At 41.6% G+C, this 23,589-nt stretch overlaps 1 protein-coding gene across 4 annotated transcripts in view; it reads left to right on the top strand.

Moving 5' to 3' along the window:
- The first annotated feature begins 14,932 nt into the window (after positions 1 to 14,932).
- The window catches only part of ITGB8 (integrin subunit beta 8), a 66,972-nt gene continuing 58,315 nt past the window's right edge, over positions 14,933 to 23,589 (top strand). For all 4 annotated transcript variants that reach the window (XM_075746046.1, XM_075746043.1, XM_075746047.1 and 1 more), the window contains exon 1: positions 14,933 to 15,744. In XM_075746046.1, coding sequence (XP_075602161.1) covers positions 15,615 to 15,744 — 130 coding nt within the window. In that variant the 5' untranslated portion in view covers positions 14,933 to 15,614. The remainder of the gene's footprint in view (positions 15,745 to 23,589) is intronic.

Genomic DNA, 23,589 nt, shown 5'->3' with positions numbered 1-23,589 from the left:
TCAGTACCGACATACTTTGAATCCCAGACCATTTTTGAAAATTTGGGTTTCAGTGTACAGCAGACTATATTCACTTGCAGAGTCCACTTGTATTTGTAATTCAGTACTTCTGCTTGAAAAAGCTATGAAAGCCTGCAGAAAGAAAGAGGAGTATGTTCATCAGAATTAAGAAGACAAATTATTACTCAGGTTCATGCACTTTTAGTGTTTTCTGTCCTAAAATTAAAGGTGATAAATATATCCTGAAGTGTAACATCTGTGTCCCATCCCACAGTGAAAATCATGGGCATTCATCAACTCTGTGGAATATAAATTTAAAAAAAGATAGTGAAATACTGAAAGATGGTTTTTATGTCACATGAAGAAATAGGAGAATTCACAAAGAAGTTGGGAGTAAAACACTGAAATGTGAGAAGAAAAAACAACATCAGACTCATTTCAATAAATTAAAGTGATCAGCAAGTCTCACATGCAGTTTTTTAAAAGCTGGCGAATAGATACTTCAATGAGATGTTATTAAAAGGCTAAAAGCCTTTTCCTGACAAAGGAATATTTGGAAACTCGCCACCTAATAGCAAACAGTCATGGATAAATAAGTTCTTCTCCTCAGATCCAAGGACTGTATCTAAATGTGTGGAGACAGGAAGCCCCTGGGAATACTGTATGCATTTTGGATCATGTAACAACTAAATGACTTTTAACTGTGGTTACATTGGAATCTATGTCATACTAGAGGTTGTATGAGGATACATAGGATAAAAGTTAAACAGCTCGTGGACTGAATAAAATGAACCATATTACTATTTATCAGTCTTTGGTACTTTGTATATTTTGTATGGCCTCATCTCATTCTAAATAAACACCACACTGTCCTCATGAAGGACACAGTGACATGTCATGTTAGAACAGGTTCTTTTCACAAACTTCTTTTCTATATATCTACGTTAAAGAAAGGCCAGAGAAATATGCTTTGCACTCAGAAGAAAATATGGAAATATCTAAGATGTTTTAAAACCTGTAGAAGGCAATTCTACTGATCTTTTGCATACACAAGTTTCACTTTTAAAAAGCAAGAAGAGTTTTACAGAGCTGGAATGAGGGCACAATATACCATACCATTCATGTAAGAGACAGACTGACATTCCCACTCACTAAAATAGTAAGTTAGGGCACTTGCCCAGAATTCAAAGCTTGTTAATCCAGGGAGTGCCTTAACTAATACATTAACTATTCCATCCTGGGTTGGAGAACTTTTCCCCCCGACAATGTATTGCCAGAAAATATTCTGTTTTCAAAAGAGGAAAAATTATAGTTAAGAACTTTTTGCTGGCTCTATGGATAATGAATTAAGAGCATGTTATCAACTGCTAGGGTAAGACCTAGCTAACTCGGGATAATATCAACAATCAGAAATAGTCCTTTCCATGGAGCATCCATAAGGAATTGAAGACGACTCAGACACTACGGGATGAATTAGCCAAATGTAAATTTGCATCAATTAGCCAAAAAAGATAAACCCTTCAGACTCCTTCTCTTTAACTATCCTTCATCTATTCTTGGTTGGCTTCAGCACCATCTTCTTCCATGAAATGTTCTTATCCAACATCCAAAATCATCTCGGTGGCAGTGTGGTCTTAAGTGGTTAACATTACTTGCAACATTTACATTTCACACTAAACATAGATACACTCATTCCCATAAAATAAAACCCTTTGCATACACACACATAGATTTTACATAGCAAATACATAAAAAGGCATAACAAAATGTGTTAACAAAATAACAAAGTTACCTAAATACAAATTATGCCCCTGCCAGTATTCCCCATTGCATTGAGTAGGCTATGGATCATGCCCTTCTCCATAAGAGTTCTTCCTAAGCAGTTCTTCCTGAAAAGGCTTACCTAGAAATGTAGATGTAATTTCTGCTTTTTCTATTTCATCAACTCCTCTGTGGCTCTGGTGCTCTGTTGTGTTTCTGTTCAGAGAGTAGAAACACTTCTGCTTTAGCGTTTTTCTCCATTTAATGCTGTTGTATAGCAGTCTGTGGGTATTGCCTAATTTGAAAGCCTTGGCCACTTAAAACGTGGCTGTCAGCAGCAGTTGCTAAGAAACCTCAACTTAACTGCTTTCAAATGCAGTTTTGCTAAAGTGCAATTACCTACACCTGCTATTATTATTTATATGAGCTAATGTGTAATTCCTTCTTCACCATACTGGACACGTCCTCTCTTACCTCCCATTGCACTAAGCCCCTTCTTTCTGGCAACTTGGGAGATCGTTTCTCATCACATCCAAACAAACATTTTAAAACCACCCCCATACCCCAAATATTCCCCGGGCAGGAAAACATGTCACCAAACAACTTAGTGTAGCTCAAGACAGAGCATAAATGCCCAGCTGGTCACTGTCACTTAGAAAACCATTATTATGAGGCAGAGCCTCCAAGCAAATTTTACCCCAAGATAGGGCTGAACAGGAGGTGGATGGGCATTTTTTTAATTGAAGAAAATGTTTATGCAGTAATAAATTATTTAACTAAAAAGTAAGAAGTGGACCATTTAGTAACTCTGCCTCTAGTCAGTCAGCCTCCAACGTTTTGTTATATGAACAAACAAAATGCCAGTAATAAGCATTATTATCCTCCTTAAGAGGAGTGGGTGTATTTTGGGTGGAAGACTTTTGTCTTTACCTTTTTTTCATCAGATAAACATCTATTGGTGCCTCCTGAATAACAAGGGCATCTTTTATAGTATCTTGGCTGTCTTCCACATCAGCTCAGTCCATTCTGTTTCTAAGTAATTTCAACCATGTGAATTAGATTCCTTATTCTTTGCTTCCTGGAGATGAATGCAATCAAGCAGGGACTTGAAAGAGAGGAAGTTCGGGGCAGATAATGGGAGTGAACAATTAAAATGCAAAGAATTTGTAAAGCTTGTTGCCTGCCCTTTCTATGCAACAGGAGGTGAACTAGCATGCAGCAACACAGGGCAATAAGGGGATAACAGCGTTAAAAAGAACAGCATGGCACCTCTCCATAGGTGGGAAAAGCCCGGCTTGCTTACTTCCTTGCTCCTGCTCTGCTTCCACTCAGAGCTAACTAGACACAAACCAGTGAACAGGCTCTGCAGGGAGGCAGATGTATTAGCCTCAGCCCAGGTGTGTGTTAAAACAGCTGTAAGTTTTCTGGAGAGACCCTTGCTTGTACCTGGAGACTCAGAAATACTGGGAATGGAGCTTACCCATGTCCCCAGTCATTCACATCGGTACTCACAAAATAGAGAATGTGAAAGGAAAAAAGAGAAGGAAAAGGGGAGAATAAACAAACCTTCTTACCTCATAAATACCCACATACTCAGGCAGACCTCCTATGTTTGCAAGCTGTTTAAAAGAAAGTTATATTTTCTAATGCAAATCTTGATGTAAACCAATCTCATTAATCATTGAATCACTGGTCATTTAAGTTAAACTACTTGATTTTGAACATCTGGTTTGCAATCAGAGTACACCATTGCTTGTCTCAGTGCTGAATTTGGATGTTTGCTCTGCACGTATGTAGGTTTCTGGCACCGCAGTGTTGAATACTTCAGCCTATCTATGCGATGGTGAAACGATGTATGCTGCATTAGACTGCAGAGGTAAACAATGTGATTTGTAGCTGCATGTGGTTGTTAATGACACAAAGAAAAACTTTGGGAACAGTACAATAAACAGATGAGGTTATTTGTAAATCTCTCATTTTCTGGTTTTAACTCCCAAAATACATAATACAAATGTGGCCATGTTTTCTTACATAAAAATGACAGTAAGTTTAAAAAACAAAAAAATGGTCTTTATCAAAAGATCTCTCTGTGCAGTTATTTGTAAAAACAAAGATGCATTTTGTTCCCTAAGAGAAAGTCTCTGGAGTCCACAGTTTCAAATAGTTTTATCTTCATTAACAAACATTCTGACAGTCTAGATGACTTAATAACATATTGTAAGAATGCATTTCAGCAGAATTTGAATACATCTACTGCATAACTGCAGCAAACTAACCTCGGGATTTTGACAAGTCCATTTTATGAGAAAAAAAAAACCCAACCAAAACCAAAAGTAAAAACAAAAACCCAGAACTTTTTCACAAAGCTCTGCTTTAGAGTGGCATGGGGATAATGAGCCTGAAGATATAATTCCTGAAGATATCATTTGAATGACCACCTTTGGAGATGCAGCCTCCCATGGCATGCCCAAAATTGCCCAGGAGATTTGCAGAAGCATTACAGCGCCAGGGCTGGATGGGGACCGGCAGCCCCTACTGCCCTGCTGCGATGGGCCGTGGGGCAGAGGAGATGCACGCCAGGGCACCGCCAAGTGTTTCCAACCTCCTCCCGCGTCCAGGCACACGTTATCATTCACGTTCTGAACACAACACAAAAGCACTATCTTAAATGTCATTTTTATAACAAATTTATCAATAAGAGTAAGATGTGAGGCTTTAGGGTGTGCTTTTACAAGTGCTCCTTACGAAGGAGACAGAGAGTGGCAGAAGGGCAACAGACCACAGAGAGAGCTCCCAAGTGCATTCCACTATATCCAAACACATCCAGCTTTTTAATAATTGTTACACCTGGGTGAAATTCCTTCTGCTTTACTTTTGGATGGATTACAAATTAATTCTTCATCATATCCTCTTTGTCACCTGAAGTAGAGACCATAACCACACAACTACTAAATCTAGGGATTCCAACTGTAGCCCTTGGCTGCCACCTAAAGGTTTCATATACTCCTTTAGAGGAATACCATCAGTCTACGTTCCTGTGTTTGGAATGGAAGAATGCTTGCCTACTATTGTTACAGGCAGCCTCTACAGTCGCTATGGCTGAAACAGATTAAAGGGGAAAAGAAAAATTTGCTCTGGAAGAAAAAAAAACCCCTCCCCGAAAAAAAGCAAGAAAAAAAAAATGAGTCCAACAGCACTCCAGAAAGAATGATTTCTTCTCTCTGCATATACTTTGGATTTGAAAGCCAATGTAAAAATTAGGGGGGGAAATAGTATACATTACTAGTTTTTGGGAGAAGAAGAAAGCCAGAACAAAGAAACAATATAAAAGAAAGCATAAACTACTGAGCAACGGATGACTCAAGAGCAAATGGGGATGGTGCGCCCAGCCACCATTTGGGTAACGCAACGAGGGCAGCGGGCAGGTTGTGTAGGTCTTACGCTCTCTACAGAGGACAGATTGCTCTCTCTAGGCACTCTGGAAATTCAGGCTACTTGAAAATAGCAGGAGCTCAGATGGAAAAGAAAACCCTGGCCACTGACTCCTTTTCACACTAACAGGCAGAATTCAGCCTCAACTCTCTATTTAGCTACATCTGTAATTTCCATCAATTAACTTAAAATAATTGTTTCTTACTTATTGTTTCTGTACTGGGTGGTCAATACTGACTTCTTGCACAGATATTTTGAATCTATTATAAACATTTGAATTTCAATGAGCTATTGATTTTACTTAATGAAATAATATGTTGGGAAACATTTTCTAATGTATCTATGTATCTAGAATTCATAACATTATAAAGTGAATGTTATGTTTTGCTCCTTACATAAGTGGATCTCATCAAAACTTTCTGGTAGGCTGCACCATATAGAGTGAGGATCTGAATAAGGAGAATGAGGGCTCTGAAGTGATGTGGCCACAAAATATAAATGTAAAACCACCAGAGAGAATCAGCCTATAGTTTGAAATAAAGTTGTATTCAACTTTTTACTGTTAGAGAAATACTAATGCACATTCCTTTTATCATTTCTGACAAACAGCAAACAAAAAAAAAAAAAAAAAACCACCAACACCCCCCCCCCCCCAAAAAAAAAAACCAAACAAAAACCAAAAACCCCAACAAATTAAGTAGGAGATATTTGAAGAGAAAAAACTATACTATCATAGGCTCAAATAATTTCTGGACAACAAAGAGCTGTATTTCTGCCAGGTTTGGTTTTGAAGTTTAATCCTGATTTACACATCCAACTCCACTTTGACTCCCCATGGGATCTATCTGTTTTATTTTCAGTTTTCCCTACAGGAATGACACCTCTCTTGTTCTTATAGGGAAGTGGACTGACCAACTGAAAATAATGCACTAAAAAATAAACCAAGAGTCTACAGAGAACTAGTGGTTTGCACCCACACATGGGAAGAAACTTAGTGACAGCATCATTTTGGCCCCCATTGCAAAAATGAAAACCCACAAGTAATCAGTAAATTCATAACTGTGCATTTTTGAACCGTGATCATAGTGTATTTGCAGTATTCCCTGAGAGACAGTTAATGGCTAAGAGCAAAAGATCTACTCATTCTCTTCTGTCCTTTTGAGTGGCCCATGTGTCTCTGTCTTCTGTGGCACCCACAGTTATATTTGAGTTTATTACTTTGATCACATTTCTTGAGATCATAACCTTCCATGGCAGTTATTATTATGACAGTTTGTGCATAGGTAAGGTGGTATTTATGGTGCCAGCTGTTCTCTCTTTTACTTCAGTTTTGCACTTGAATTTTTCTGTTGAGCATAGTGAAATTTTAGTTAATTTGATGTAATGTAATCCTTACTTGTTTCAGAGTCAGCCAGGGCACATCTCCTGCAAATTAACATTTCATGTTCCATTTTTTTCCAAGTCCGAGTCATACAGTTTTGTTAATTATCTGTCGAAGCGTGGACACTTAGAAGACTGATAGAATTTAATTCAAGAAAGAATTATAATGATCATCTTTTCTAACTTCCTGTGTTATACAGGCTATACAACTTCACCTAGCAATTTCTCCATTAACCTTAACACTTCTGTTTGATCTATAATCTGTCTCTTATACAACCGTTGGGTCTTGAATTGAAGACCACCCATGATGGAAAATGGTGCCAAAGAAGAAGTCTAACCAGAAACATTTTTCTTCAAACACAATTAGGCTTACTAAATTATTTTGCAACTTCTATTTCCCCTCACCTTCCAGTGTTCATTAGCATGTCATGTCACATGAGGTTTATTTGCTGACAAAGTACCACATTAACTAAATTTTAAAGGAACAAATTACTAGTTTGGCTGTAACTTAATTATGTAAAATATTTTCCATTTGAGATAAAAAGAAAAAAAAAAAAGGTCTGGCAAACCTATTCTTATCAAGTATATGCTAACAGCTTGACCTTTATTTTGGTCCTCAGTTTATACTCTTTAAATATTGTTGAACAATTCAATTACTCCTAGACTGCCTTAACTCAGGCTAGAAGTGTCTGTCCCAAAGAAAGCATCTGTCCCTTAGCAGTACATGAATCCCACAGTCCTTCTCAGGCCTTATCCTGACTCCAGTAACGGTCGGTACCAGATGTTTCAGCAAAGGTAGAAATCATCTTTAAAGGATCGCATCACTATATGGCAGCAGGAGAAATTTCTCAGCAGCCCCAGACAGTGGTCGGTTCTTGTTCTGAAGCATTAAAGCTTACCTTCATGATGAACTTTTATCCTGGCTAGTGTAAAGGCACATAAAATTCATATAAATATCTCATCTATTTTTGAATCCCACAAAGTTCTTATCTGGAGCCAATGAATTCCACAAGTTAATTATATATTATTTTTAAAAGAATAGTAGCTTTCTTATAGCATAAAGGAAAAACAGTAAAACCAATAACTACAGCTTTACTGGATCCTGGAATTAGACAAGAGAAGATTTATTGATATGAATAAAAAAATTTCAGAAGTAGGGATATCTTTCAGAAGTAGGGATGGACTTGTGTGAGGTGCTGCCCAAACATACATGCTCCTATGCCAAAATGATAACAATCTAAGGATAAGCAGGGTATGAGAGGTGAAGAGACACATATACAGACACATATTTGAAACAATTACAAAAATCAGTAAGCAATGGGGGGGGGGGTTATTATTTCTAAATATCCCCATATGATTCTATCCTTTCTCAACTTTGCCATTAAACATTTCTTGATTTATTTTAGTTGCCACATTAGCGGCGAGTCTCGAGCAGCAATCTGGTGAGAGCGGGGAGGGGATATGCAGATAAATACCCCACAGAGAGCCCCTGGCTGTAATGTGCACACCACATTTCAAGACTGAGGACAAGCAGATGAAGTCCTGTCACAGAGGCTCAAAACCTTTGATAATTCTGGAAAAACACACCCTCCCTGCCCCTGTTCCCCATCCCTCCCACTTCCCCCCTCTGCCACACGCACACAGAGTTTGCCTGTGGGATTTTTCCACTCATCAGCCACCACTCAATGCACCAGATTGAGCAGCTTAGCTATGGACAGGGGAAATGATTTGTACTTACTCATCAATCACCCAGATGCAAACTGCTTTGTAACTGTAGGATACTTTTGAGCCTGATCTATAGAGGCTATACTGTGCTAAAAATGAACTTTAATTTCTGTTAAACAATACTAGTGCTGTTTCTAAACCACAACTTAACTTTCCCTTTCAACCTCTGACACTTAATTTCCTCAATAGTTTCTCAGGAGGAACTGTAATCTTTCAGAAGTCCCAAGAAATATTTCCTACTATTTATCCACTATTTTCTACCTTTTTCTTTCTACTAGTTCCTTGTAAAACATTACATAGGAAACCTCTGGGAAATACTAGTGAGCTAATGGTGACAGGGGCTTACCTGGGAATTTTCTCTGAAAACTTTCCAAAACGTTGTCAGGCCTGCTGTATTATTATGGAATATTTCATCTCCCCCTTTGGTAACTCAATATCTTAGATCCTGGGGACGGAGAAGGGGTGAAATTATCATGGAAAGAGGATTAGGGTGAAATTGCAGCCCTGCTTGAGATAGATATAGCTGCAGCGGCAGCAATCGCGACCTTGGGAATCCATTGGGGAAGTGAGAGAAGCAGTCAGGGGGAAGATGGGGAAAGCAAGAGGCCTGTAAAGTATCTGAGGATCCATCTCAAGTGACTAGGGAGAAAAAAAAAAAAAAAAAAAAGAAAAAAAAGGAGAAGAAAAAGTAATTTTAATGCAGCTGAGGAGGGAGGCAGAATGGGAGTAATAGTCTTCAATGAAAAAAAGAGGAAAAACTAAATTTTGAGGAAGAAGAAAATGAAAAAACATGAGGTGTAACACAGTCACTTGCTTAGCACCTAAGCTGGCTGTCAGCACTAAAGTGGAGATTACATACCTTTTTCAAGTACCAGAGAGAAAGGCAGGAGACAGGCAAGAAGAACAGAAGGAAACGGGTGGAAGTAAAAGGAAGAAAAACACGTGGAGTACCAGTGTAATGTGGATAGTTTCACCCTGCAGTAATACAAAAAAAATCTGATAAAAGTGCGTGACTGTTGCTGAACTTCACTGTGGCTGTTGCTCCTCTGTAGAAACAAAAATGCTATTTGTTTATGTCAAAAACTATCCTTTGAAATATACATTTTCAAAGGAGTTCAGCAGCCTTAGCATCAGCGGATCTACACCTACATCTTTCAAGAGGAAACCTGGCCTTCACAAATCCTCCATGGAGCTGGAAAACCATACAGTCAGTATCAAAATTGTCATGACTGTTTTGGGGTGGGCTGCAGCCCTTTGTGAATAGAAAACTAAGTAAAATGATACGGTCTTCCTTCTCTCTTAGGCAGTGAAGGAAAACAGGAAAATAGCACAAAGATTAGTAACATGGGATCTGATCTTCAAGCAAAAGTTCCACTGAAATAAGGTTAATGAAATAACTTAGCTGGCTTACTGCCCTTCTATCCTATTCCTTCCAGAAATCAAGCCACAGCGCCTGTAACTCTACGATGTAATATCTGAAAAAAATTAATGACAGCATTTAGAAGAACCCCAGGTAAAATTTATACTTTAAAGACAGGCCACAGGGGAGCTCTTCTGTCTGAAACCAGAAAGGCTGTCATAGCACACATGTTTATTTGTCAAAAGGAAGAAAACACTTCTATCTAAAACACCAGTTCCGTCCCATAAAAAAGCATAGTGGAAGTACCGAAAAATCTTAGTATAACAGTGTTCTTTAAAACTTTGCATGTGACAACAACTAAAATGTTCTTCTTTCAGAACAGATCTGTTCAACTGAATATACTGCTGGGTTGATTTTTTTTTAGTAAAGACTTCCAGAAAAAAGATTATTCGAGCATTTCAATAAACAATCCTAAGCTTTGACCACTTGTTACAATACATGTTTTTATGCTTTTGAGCATCTTAGTTGGACTATATGGATAATTTCTTCTGCTTACTCGTTTCTAGCAAATTCATCCTACTCTTTCTTAAACAGAGGACAAGGGCACCTTCGTGAATGCTAATTTACAGATCTGCTGTCTGTACTACAGATGTCCTACGAAATGTCTGTATAGAGCATAAAGCATTGGGTGTGACCTAGAAAACCCTAAATAGACTGATACCTTCTCACCCAAGAAGCTGCTGCTGTCTCCATCTCAAACGGTGTAAGATAAGATCACAAGCCCCTGCTGACCATTTGGGTTGAGAATCCACCTGAATTGCATTTTTTTTTTCTCGCCATGGTGTGAAACATCTCAGGTTTATTGTCTTATAACACACTTCTTCAGTGGGCTTCTGCAAGCACCGAAGCACACGAGATCAAGATCCGGGATTTCTAGAGGACTACATACTCTGGTTTTAATATACAAATTTTAGAATTTGATTGGTAATATAAGAAAGGAAGAGAAGTGTACTGTTAGGATTTTGCAAGTAATTCTGTACAGAAAAGCAGAAGGCAGGAATATAGCTGGCACTTCAATAAGAAAAACCTTCATGCTATATTTAAAACTACACAAGTAAATGGTGAATAAGAACAATAATTAGACACAATATACACAAATGTCACTAGTCTGGGATGTATGGAAAATAGAAGGTGTTATTCCACCTGTCTTCGAATAACATTGACCAAACTGTTGGAGTCGAGAAGGTAAATGCAAAGAGATAATGCTTCAGACGTTGCTTCATGCAGGCCTACTGAAGCCATGGAAGTTGCAAACCCAAATAAGATTTGGAAGCTCACATGAAATGCCCATGTCAAATCAATGGAAGCCTTCATGAAAACCTCTAAAGAATGTATTGGTCATTTTGGATTATTGTTTTTCCTTAAAATGCACCATTTTCTCTTTGTGCCATGTGCATCAGGAAGTTCAGTAGCGTGGACTGGTAACAAAGGTAGGCGTTAATGAAAAAATCATGAAAAATACTATTTTGGGGGGTACAGATTCTATTTTGAAAGTTGATATTACCAGTTTTCACAGTGAGAACTGAGCTTAGAAATGAGAAAGAACGTGCATAGTTTTAATATCTTATATGGAAACGCATCAAACTTTGTCAAAATTACAAAATTACATTTTGTTAAATATTTTGTGTATTGCATCGGGCAGTTGGAATTTTATGTAGAATTTTACTGGATATAAAAAACAGCAGAGGTGGATTATTCATAGTCCGCACTGCTGGGGGAGAGGCCTATGACTCCTTGGCAATCTGCTTCTTGGGAACAGCTATTGAATTTGAATGGTTCCATCATTTTAAATTGAAAGATTTGCAAAATACACCAACTCCTTTATATGAAACAGATGCAGTTTAGATTCAAATGTTATGTAAAAAAAGAACCTAAGCTATAGCAAATGCAATTGTATCTGACAGACAAGCATGTGATCCTTTTATTTAGTTATATAGCAAAGAAATACAATTTGCATGTCAGTGGGATCAAGCAAAACCACCAAATCCAAAACAATTACTGTACTCCAGCAAGATTTTAAATTATTAAAATAGGGAAGTTGGAGGAAAGTGCAATTAATTTAAGTATACCAAAATGCTTTCTATGGGGATTTTAATCAGGTCTAGGATGACATGATAATGTAAGAAATCACATGACACGCTAATGAACACATAATGCATTTTTCGTTTTAAAAAAGTTTTGATATTAGAAGTTGTAAAACACCATCACTCTTCCCTTTGCAATCTTGGTTTGGACTCTCCCCCATGAAATGGCACATCAAAGATGGTTGGAAATATTCAACCAAAAAAGGAACATGGTTTTTGTAAGAAATGCTTTGGGTTTTTTGACCATTTTTCAACATTCATTGCAGATGCAACATTTTCAAAACTGTTTCCTGAAAAGACAGGCTATTCGCCAACACTGTGATAGACAATTATATTTTGTTTTCAATAAAGCAAATGCAGACACTGGAAAGAAACTACAGTTGTAACACTTCAAGAAATTTGGTATACATGTAATATAAGAACAGAAAATTACACACTTTCCACCATAAAAATTCATAGGATAACTTAGGTTGGAAAAAGCCCCCCGAGGCCCAACCAGCCCTGTGCTCAAAACAGGTCCAATTAGATCAGGCTGCTCAGGGACTTGTTCAGATGAATTTCAAATATCTCCAAGGATGGAGTTTCCACAACCACATTACTTCAAGCATTCGTGGTCCTGTAGATAGGAGAACAGATCAAGACTTAAATCCAGTTCCAGTGGTCTTAAACTTCTTGTTACAAGTCCCTTATGTGACCTTAGATGATTCAATTTCTCCAGTTACAAAACTAGAATTATTATTCAAATCTTCTGCATAATGTTCTTTGAGATGCGGCTTATATTATTGTATTATAAACACTGTCTAAACAATAATACATTCAAAGATTCTATAGCTGCAAAGTAAATATTTTTAAGTCTTTGGATTCCACCATGGGAGGAATGAAGCTAAAAAAAATAGGGGAAGCTGTATTTTACATAACCAGCAGAATATTTTGAACAGTACACTGGCCTCAACTCATAACTATTGGCACCTTCACCTCTTGGCTTCTTTGTCACTGCTGATACTGGTGACTTTTACAACTCAGAGTGCCTAGTTCTCACCCAACACTGGCATCCTTTTTGTTATGTTCTCAGTGCTTAAATTAATGACTAGAGTGCGTTCATTTTGGTTACCTTATTCTCAGATTTTATAGGAATATTATACTTTTTTTTCTTCCATGTTATACTGTAGGTATTGTCTTTCGGCCCAAAATGCCAAATCCTCGGATATCATTCTCATCGAGCATAGTGCATGTATGGACGCCATTTCCTGTTTGTATGGAGAAGCCTATGCTTACAAATTCACAAGATAATTCATGCTGTTGAGGACAGAGCCATTTTGTTTATGACACTTCTGATAATTTAAGTTCTGATCTGATAAAGAGATTCATACAGAATATATCCATATGGAGTATTAGCTCTGTTCTTCCTCCCATCAGCACTACTTAGACTATGCAGGTAAAAATCCCGAAGTAGAGAGATCTCAGTGCCAGCAACTTTTGCTTCTGTTGGGATTTTGTTTAAAGGTATTTGCTTGAATTTCTTTATGCCTCATCCTGGACCCTTTTTTCCAGATACATTGAAATCATCATGAATTTGCAACGTGATGAGGCAGCAGTTAGACATTACAGTCTCAAATAGGAGTAAATTGGGTTTAGTTCACCTGTCACAAGTGCATCTCATTTCAAAGAACAGCACCCAACTGAGCTGTCATGGGACATGCAGCTCACCACCTACATAGTTTGAAATTGTGACCTCTGATATCATAGAGCTTTAAGGTCAAGAATGCCACGGTATTTGAAGTCATGTAGATGCTACCCTTTTATGTTACCATCACTGCATATGGCTTTCTCTCATCCCATATCCCCATTTGGGCCGTGGCCATTTGAGAAATGACACTCAAATCTCTGAAACGAGGGATTTTTCCAAGATGAAGCAGAAAGATGATACTCCCAAGAGTGGGAGAACAGGACTGGTCCATTGCTACCTCTTCCTCAGTGACGTTGAACAAACCCAGTGTGCGTTCAGTTTCTGACCTTTGATGCGCGGATGATAAACCATCCTTACCTCAGCACCACGAGGCTTAGCACAGGGTCTGAAAATGCTACAGCAGCCTTTCCTTTGCAGAGACTATGAAACAGCACAGTATTTACACTGTTTGCATTTGCATGATTTATTAATGTTGTATCCTGCACAGGCAGACTTGGACACCGCGTCAAGATACTATTTTGGGATCCTACACGCACTGACATCTACTCGGTAGCAACAGAAATGACGTGATGACACAGTGACGGCTATCGCTGGCTCTGTGCTCAGCCCAGAGGACCCAAGGCCCCGCGGTGGGGCCGTACGTGGGTCTGACAGGATGAGGTGCCCAGGTGTGTTTCACCTGCCAGGGAAACACCACCCACGCCTCCGCTGAGGGGAAAACAGTAACATTAACGGCAGGAGAGCCGGGAAGCAGAGCGGGGCTGGGCAGGAGAACGCACCTAGGCCCAGCGGGGCTTTCCTGGCCCGCACTGCGAGGTACTTTCCGCCCGGCCCAGGGCACAGTTAACCTTTGCGTTACTCTCACTTCGCCCGATGGGGTGGAAACTCCGAGCAGAAATTACTCGGGGAGGGCGATAGCAGCGATAAAAGCAGGGGAGGTACTTTTAGGTAACGTGAAGTAATCGGCAGCGGCGGGGGGTGTGGGGGTGCGCTGGGGGGCGGGGAGCGGTGTGCCGGCCTGCACCAGGGCCCGGGCGCGCTGCTGGCCGGGCGGCGGAGGGACGCTCCGGGGGGGAACGGTGGAGTTTCTGAGGTGGGGGGGGTGAAAAGGGGAGGGTGACGGACACACGAACGCCCGGCTGCGGCGCTGGCTTCAGGCGGGGAGAGGGCCACAACCACCGGCTGGGCGAGGGCCGAGGCAGCGGGCGAAGGGCGGCGGAGGCGGGCGGCGCGGCGGAGCGCAGCACAGCGCAGCGCTGGCGGCCTTCGCCCGCCTCCCCGCGGCGGCCGTAGGCGCGGCCGGGGGGCAGCGGCGGTGCGAACAATGGGCGCCGCGAGCCGCAGCTGAACAAAGAGGCGCGGGCGGGCGCAGTGACTTCATCGCCGGGCCCGGCCCCGCCCCCGCCCGCCCCCGCCCGCGGAACCTGCCCCGCTGCTGTCTCCTAGCAACCGGGGAGACCCGCGGGCCCGGAGCGCACCGACCGCGGCGGCGCCCGACGGCTGTGCGGGCGGCCTGGGCGGCAGCGGCACCGCCGGCCGCGCTCCCCTCCACACGCACCCCCACCCCACCCCCAACCCCGGCCCCGCGGGGCGGAGAAACAGCCCCGGCGGCGGCTCGGGACGGCGGCAGGCAGCGCCCACCTGGCGGCGCGGCGCCCCGGCGGGAGTGCGCGGCGGGGGCGGGCGAGGGGAGGCAGCCGGGGGGGGGGGGCGGGGACAGCCGCCGGGAGGTTGTTTCCCTGAGGGAGGTGCGGTGCCGCAGCCGCTCCCCGCGCCGCGCCAAGTGCCTCCCCGCGGCCGGGCAGGGCGGGCGGTGGGGCGCCCTTTGCGCGCCGGGCTGGAGGCGGATGGAGGCAGCCGCTCTCCGCGCTCGGCCGGGGCCCCGCCGCCGGGGTGCCGCCCCTCGCGGGGCGCGGGGGCGCGGCAGGCGCTGCCCCTGAGATGCGGCGGCCCGCGCCCGCCCCGCCGCGCGCCCTACCTGTACCGGGCCCGCCGCCGCCCCTCCCCCGGCCCCGCCGCCGCCGCCGCCCCCGCGGGGGCCGGGACTCACAGCGCCGCGACGCCGAGACGCGGCCCCGAGGAGAGGGCGAGGGAGCGGGAACGGGAACGGTGCCGGCCGCGGCGCATGATGTGGGTGCCGCTGCTGGCGTGCCTCACCGCGGGGATCGTCTCCGTGCCCAAGTGCCAGCGCGGCCCCGGACCCCTCCTGGGGGCGGCCCGGCTGCTGGCGGCCGTGCCGGGACTCTGCCAGCGCCGTAAGTTGCCGAGCCCCTCGGGCTGCTCGCCGTGCCCTTGGCCGGTCGTGGTTGGGGTTGGGTTTGGTTTTCGCGCGGGGGCCGTGCGTGGACGGAGGGCATGCCCAGGCTCGGCGGCTGCCCCCGGGACCCAGCCCTGACAGCCGGGGCCGCTCGGTGCCGCGGGCGCACACCGCCCCGGCCGGCCAGGCGGAGCTGTGGGGCGGCGGGCGGAGGGTACCTGCGGAGAGAGCCGGGCTGGAGCGGCTGGCCTCTGGCCAAACTTCACACTGCTGCTTGGGTACCGGTAGTGCGAGCCGGTGATTTAATTATCCATCCCGGGGGCGACCAGCCTTTACGGAGCCGTAGCAGCTCCGCGGGAGTGTGGGGAGCCCACGGAGAGTGTCGCACTCCAGGGTGCTGTGGGTCCTGAAGTGCCCGGTCACCCTCCGCAAGCCTCCGAGAAGCGGCACACAGACCCTCCGAGGGGTCACAGACTGCGGATGGAGAGTTCTTAGGGATGAAAACAACTCGGTTTTACATCTTTATATGGCATTTAGTGGCAGGGTTTAAAACTGATAGAACTACGGGAAGATTGTCTTCTCTTTACCTTGGGGTAACTAACCTGTATGCTGACAGTTCCCTGGTCGCAGTGGTGCTGCTGGTGGCAAAGGCTCTGGTAAGTGTGGATAACCCCTCAAATTGTGGAAGGGCTTCCTAAACCCTGGGCATCAGTTTTGATGCATGCAGGCTGAGAGGAGTTTGTGCAAATGTACCTTTAGATTGTACAGCAGTTGATTAGACAGAGCTATCAGGTTAGTCAAGTATTTCATAAAGAATCTTCTTTAACTAGTAGTGGTCAGAAAAGCAGATCAAGTTATCAATTTTTTTTTTTTCTCCCTGTGGAATAAATGCATATTCCAAGTTTGAGCCTGGAGTTAATTTAAAATGTTAACATGTAACCTCTAAAAATAAGATTTACAATGGGAACAGTGTATTAGTCTTAAGTTCTTTATTGCATATGTGACAAATTCATGCCTAATTCAGTGCGATTTGCCCAGTGCTATTAAAAACAATGGAATAATTTGTTAACTTTCATAGGATAATTTATTTTGCTTTTTTGGCTTCATATTTTGAATTCAAAACCAAACTAAATGTCAATAGGAAAAATAAAATATAATATTATTAAATTTCTTATGAAACATGACATCTTGTAGTTAGTATCCCAGATTCTTTTTTATGCAGCATAATTGAGTTGAAAGGCTAATTGAAACTTTATGGAGAGGCTAGTTTTGTGCCTGGGTGCACTGCTGTGCTTGCTCATGAGTGTAGCTCCTGGGTACACATTAGTGCAAATAATGCATCGGAACAGAATGCCGTAGGGGAAGATTGTGCATGGGGCTTTTGCTCCAAAGGATGCATGCTGTCTTTCTTGTGCTTGACAGTGAAAATATACATGGGTGATACGTCATGGGTTACGTGTTTATTGTGACAACAGCCTCCAGATTGGGCAGACTGTAACTCAGATAGACCTTGTTTTTTCCTCTTCATTTGAAACCTCTGCTAATTCATGAAAGCTGAAAGTCACACTGAATTCTTTCCTTCATACATAATCACTTTACAGGCTAGAGCCGCAGTTGAAGCAAGTAGAGTGTTTTGTTTTGTTTTTCTGTGAATGAACACATGAAACTTTTCATTATTATTGTTGTTGTGTGCTTTTTACTTTTGGTTGTGGTAGCTCTATCAGCCAGTACAGCACCACCTGGATTCTTTGAACTTCTGCAGGCTGTTCCGAGAGAGACTCTGGGCAGCAGCTCCATGTACAGCTATTTGGCAGCACAGCTTTGTTGAAGCAGCCACTCCTCTTTGCTTCTGCCTTCAAAGTGCTAGGCATGGAGAAGAGCATCGTGCTGTTCCCGTGCCATCAGCAAGTTCAGTTTATTTATGTGCAGAGTTGGCAGAACCTGCATATCTGTTTCCTTGACTCTCCAGTTCTAAAAGAGACTGAAATGAATATGAAATGCACATGCAACTTAAGTTTATTCATTCTTGTTGGAATGGCTCTCCTAATTGAAAAAATGGATGGTTTGATGATACCTGAGGTATTTGTTCTGCAAACTGCACTTTGAGATGTGAGTTACTGCTTGGGGATAAGTAAAGGTAGAATTTCGCCCTGGGTTTGAAGTTACGAGGAGTACAAAAGGAAATCTCACAATGCTGTAAAGTTGCAAGTCCCAAATTAAAGGTTCTGTAAGCTCAGATTAAAAGGTTGGTGTTGCAGCCTTCTACAAAGGGTCCCTTGTTCGGTAAGTCTCACCAAAGGAAATTTGCAGTTCACTAAGCCAACTAAAACAAATACCTGACATAAGAATGGAGCTAGTTCCATATTGATTTCTACAGATCCCAAATTTATATTTAAACACTAAAACCTGAAAAACTTCTAAAGATATAAACCAGTGAATTGAATAAAAGCTGGATTCTACAGCGAGAGCATGTGTATGCATTGTGTTAACCAGTTGTGTTAGTGCTCACTTCAGTGGAGACAGTCAGTTCCCTGGCCTTGTTCAGAAACTAGACTGTTGAAACTCTGCTGTATAAGTACGTGGAATATGTAGGGCTTAAATACTGAGGAATGACTGATTGGTCAAGGTTAACAGAGGACATTGGTTCAAGTCTTAGCAGTGTCTCCAAAGGAGGTTTTACATATATTAAAGTTTGGAAACGAAGGTATTTGGTGCTTTTGGAAATATTTAGGTAGTCATTCCTGTATGAAGATCACGTAAACGGAGTTAATTTGTGATGTGCACATAGGGATGGGATGACGTGAAAATCTTTATCCCTAATTTAAGAGTTGGAGAACAGTCACACAACAATTCTGTTACGTAGTCATGGTTGCCAAATCTCTTGACCTTTTAAAAGTTGGTATTTTCAGTCTTCCTTAAAGTGTCATTTGGAAGGACAAGATAGGGGGTTTGGGAAAATAGACAATCTGCGATCATGGCAGGGACAACTGTTGATTGTTTTATCCCAATAGCATGATTTCTAATGGCAAACATTTATGCTCCCTCATCTGGGTCTTTGGTGTTTTGGCAATCTTGTCATGTCAGATTCTTGTCTGTGTTCCCTCTAGTTAGAAAGTTTCATAAATTATTACCATGTTACTACTCAAAGGAATAGGTAGAGTCATTCAAACCACCTGTGGAAGAGCTGGTTTTGAAGAGAGGTGCTTGGGAAATGTCCCTGCACAAAAACAAAACAAAAAAAAGTCTGAAATAAATGATAGCTTTAACCAGTGTTTGTGTGTTGATTTCTCTTCTGTACTGGCCCATTTCCTTTTGGGGCTCAGTGGAAGCTGTGTTGTATGGGCTACTTAACACTGAGACGGTTTTTTTACTAAGACTTAAAACAATCCAAGAAGAAGAGAAAACCCATTTTTAATTTCCTGATGCTGCGTGGGTGATCTGCTCCCTAGGGGTATTGGACCATGTTCAGGAAAGCCAACCTGGGTGTTTGAGTGGGCTGTAGGTTGCAGTTCTGAAGAATAGGGAGGGGGAGGTTTGCTGATCTGTATATTGCCCAGGGAGCATATTATGCCAATATATGCATAAATTTGCTTTGCAGAGTGTACACTTCTCATAATCCATTGCAATTTCATGTATCTTCAGGGGGTTTATGTGGTAGGGGTTTTTTATTGTATGTTTTTTGCAAGTTGAATGATACTGGTGGTTGCATGTGTGGTATTTGCAATGTTCCCATGCTACAAGATGTTTGAGATGGGGTGAGAATGGGAAAAGAGAGGAGATGGGCAGTTTACCAACTAGAGGAGCAATAACTCTTGGTGCTCTGGAAGGGTTGGCTCTGTCACTTAGGACACGCTGTTCCTGAAGGAAGTTGCGAAGGCAGCCTGAAGATTGCATGCAGCAGGAATACTCTGTATAGCAGCTTGAAGAGGCAGTAGCTTCTTTTCTGGTCCTTAAACTTTCAAGGGCTAGAGCTGCAACAACTGAGCAAGCAGGAATTATACCCCATTAGTCAAGAGGCCTGAATGAATAAATTTTATTTTCCATGAAAGTACAATCTAAGTTTAATTTACCTCTCCAGAGCATCAGAAAGATGTCAGAATGGGAGCTTTATGGAAGCTTAAGAAAATCTTCATCTAATATGCCCTCATCTGGTTGTATGTTCAACAAGAGGACATTAAAATGTCAGATTATAATTTCCCTTATACTTCACAAAGTGCATAAATGCTGGTAATATTTTTAAGTCCCTAGAAAGAACTCATGATGACATGTCCATGTTAATTGTGTCTTGAATTTGGGACAATTTGTATTAGTTACTAATCTACAGGAGGAGGTAGAAGACGACAAACGTAAGACACTATATTTACAAATTGTGTAAGTTGACATGGGCTGCTGATATTTATCAAGACTTTTTCAGAAAGTCAGATTCATCATCATTATTTTTGGGAGTAAGTCCTTAGATGCTAGGGATCTCACTTCTTTAGAATAGGCCTTATTGCACAAACAAAATCTACACTACATGCATGAATTATATTATTTATCACCAATATATGTTTAAAAAACTGCATATAGCAAACCCATACTTTTTTAGTATCGAGATAGGTGTATCTTAGGCAATGATTGGGATTTAATGAGTTATGTTAGGGTAGGAAGGACAAGCGGAATGGCTTTGTGTCTTGAGCTTTAAAATTTGCTTAGTGTTCTTATGACACTAAAATCATGTTATACTTTCAAGAATCATATATGTGAACTATCCTGTGCTTTTACTGTAACTGGTAGTGCAGACATTTTGATGTAGAGCTGGCTTCTCAAGTTGAATGTACAGAAAACAAAATTCTGGAGAAGGATATCAATTCCTTTTTGTTAATAAACTTTTGTGGTTGTTTTTTTTTAAATCAAATTCTTAAGGCCTTGGTATTTATCTTTCTACTTACATCCTCCTTTCTAGCAAAGCCTGTCTAAAAAGCTGTTATATGTGTCCATTACTAATTGCTGACTTCTGTCTAGCCAGTGGAAAGATGTAATACATCTTTCTGATCTGCTTAAATAGGCATAATTTATGATGGACAAAGTAGGATATGGTATGTTATTCTTCTCTAAGCACTTGAACTTTATTAAAAGATAATTTTTTTTCTTTTGGCAGTTTACATAAATGGACTTGGGCTATTTAGTTTAGCTTTTGGGAAGGAAGTAGGGCTCTAATGAATTAGTTCACTGTCCACTGTAATGGAACCTTTCTTCAAGAAGAAAAGTGAGCTTCTTGCCAGCCATTCAGGATTCCCCCTTGTTCTGGTGGCAGAACAAGAATAACCCTTTGAGCAAAATGTAAGTGTTTCAGGATGATTGGAATTCACAGCATTAGAAAGCTGCCAAAAAAGCAACTTCTAGCTGAGACTATATTTGCTAAATTGAAAAGTTTGCAAAACTCGTAATTGACTTTTTTCTTCATATGTTTCTATGCTTCCCATGACTTCATTGTCATATGCCTGTTATTACCAATGGTTACAGTAATGAGTCTGAAATATTTATGATTATCGAGAGATACTAAGAGATTTTAACTGTAATTATTGGAGGAGGAAAACTTTGTAGCTTCAGGCAGGTGGAGTGATGTTTTTCTTTTTCTTTAGACCCCTTCTCTGCCCCATGACTTGGGACTTAAGTTGTTAGCAGTAGTATTTCATTGAGTTCAGATCCTGAAAACTTAAGTATTTTTGGTATTTTGCTGTTGTTGTAGCTGTGTTATGAATACAACTGCATGAGGTATGGTGGCATCACAAAAGTAGTCCAAGTCTGATTAAACCAGTAAGTGCCCTTTCCAAAGTAAATTCTCTTCCTTCTTGGTGTTCAAGGGAATTAGGCTAAGCGAATACCACTTATACCCTTAAGTACAGTAGACCGATTTATTTCCATTTCATCTCCGTAGGGTGACAGGGGTTAGTACTATGCTGAGGATAACTTGCTTCTTTTAGATGTGTGCTTCTTGCTGGAAACCTGAACCAAGATCCCATCTTCTTGTACAAACAGGACTCCCAGGAAATAAGAAAACTTGAGACAGCTTACACTCTGGCACAAATGATGCAAAATGACATGACATAAACTAGTGACATCAGCAAGCATGCTCTTCCAATCTAAGCAAAACTGTTGGGTTGCATTTTACTGTCAGAAATGTTGTGGCATTACTTCAGAACATAAAATAAACCACTACCTGTTTAAAATCTTGAATGCGCGTGTTTGAAGGCTGTCCCTTACGGAGCATTTAAGCTGCACCTGCAGACCATACACATATGCGAATACTTAGTTGCAGAAGCACAAGCAGAAGCTTGCATTCAAACAGTATATGTACACCCGTAGTTATAGTTAGTATGTGAGTCTACTTACTTCATATGTTTTGTGTAATTTTTGCCCCCAAATTATAAAAACCTAATGGGTTTATATAAACCTAGAATGGAGGTTGGCCAGTGTTTGTTCCTTGACAGCTATGGCTGGGTTTGGGGGGGGGGGGTTGTGAACAACACATGTATCTCCTATTTGAGAAACTAATTTCTCAGTGTTCTCTTAGAAGATCTTTCTGTTCATTTTTTTTATCAATATATTCAGTAAAGCACTGTAGTTTAACTCACCTTCGAAGGACTTCGAGTTCAGCTGTTAATCATCAAATGTGCTGTGCTATCACACAGTTAATTAAAATATGACATCTGTTTCTGCCTTTAAAGAATATAAAAGTAACAAAAATAATTTAGAAGTAAATCCCAGAAGGTTTTTACTACATTCCATTTGCCTCAGGGCCAATAACTGTGTTTGAAGATTGAGAATCCTATTGTAAAGACAATTACCGAAATAACAAATACCAAACACTTTGTATTCTAGAAGGCAATAACATTTTTAAAATAGCTCTACTGAATAAATGCTCCTCCCAAACTTGTGCACTACATACTGCAAGTCCTTAAAGAGTGGTGGTTATCCTCTCTGATACCAGTCTTAGCTTTTATCTAATATTCTTGAGGTTTTCTCACTGTGAGTGTAAACTATGTGTTATGTGTTCAGTGTTTTGTTTTAACCCTGCCATGTCTTCCTAATATACACATATGCACAGTTTTTGGTTTGGAGCTTTTGGTTCGTTTCAAGAAAAACTTGTGTAAAAGCACAATTCAGTTATTTTGTGTTCAGAATTGAGGCACTGGTTCCATTAGGTTTTCAGCTTTGAGAATTATGGCCTGTAATGCAGAGTAAGTTTGTTCCAACTCACAACGTATGCAGATAAAAATAACTGAAGTGAGCTGTTTGCATTGCTATGGACTGAGAACCTGTGGATCAGGTCATTTATGGTGACACTCCTTGAGAAGAAACAGCTCTGAGCTGTTGCCCATCCTCTGCGCTGCTTCTGCGTTTGTGAGTGAAAGCACAGTGGCAGGAAGAGGTAGTGCTTTTATGGGGCAGAAAGCAACAATTTGGTGAAGACTAGATGTGCAATAGAAAGGGGGATTAGGGAGGCGATTTGGGGTTGAGGTCCTGGTTTGAGGAAGTGGAGCTATAGAAGATGGTGGGAGATACAGCTTGGACTTGTCTTGTATTCAAGGTTGAACTTCTTAAGCAGGCAAAACCTAATCATTTGTGTTTACCTTTATATTCGTCGTGACCTCATATTTAGGTAAAGACTTTATAGTATACTCGGGAATATACTGACCATTCTAGGTTGTTGATGTGCTACTTGCTAGCAGTGCTTACTAATACACAAGAAATCAAATTAGCAATGAAATACAGCAGTAGCCGTTCCAGGCTTCGCTCAAGCAGCATGACTGTATCCAAGCTGGCCAACTCCAAGGTAGATTCTAGCAGCTGGAAATGG

This window comes from Balearica regulorum, chromosome 2, assembly GCF_011004875.1.
Source record: "Balearica regulorum gibbericeps isolate bBalReg1 chromosome 2, bBalReg1.pri, whole genome shotgun sequence".
NCBI lineage: Eukaryota > Metazoa > Chordata > Aves > Gruiformes > Gruidae > Balearica > Balearica regulorum.
The sequence above is the reverse complement of the archived record's forward strand: the minus strand, read 5'-3'. Positions and strand labels throughout refer to the sequence as shown.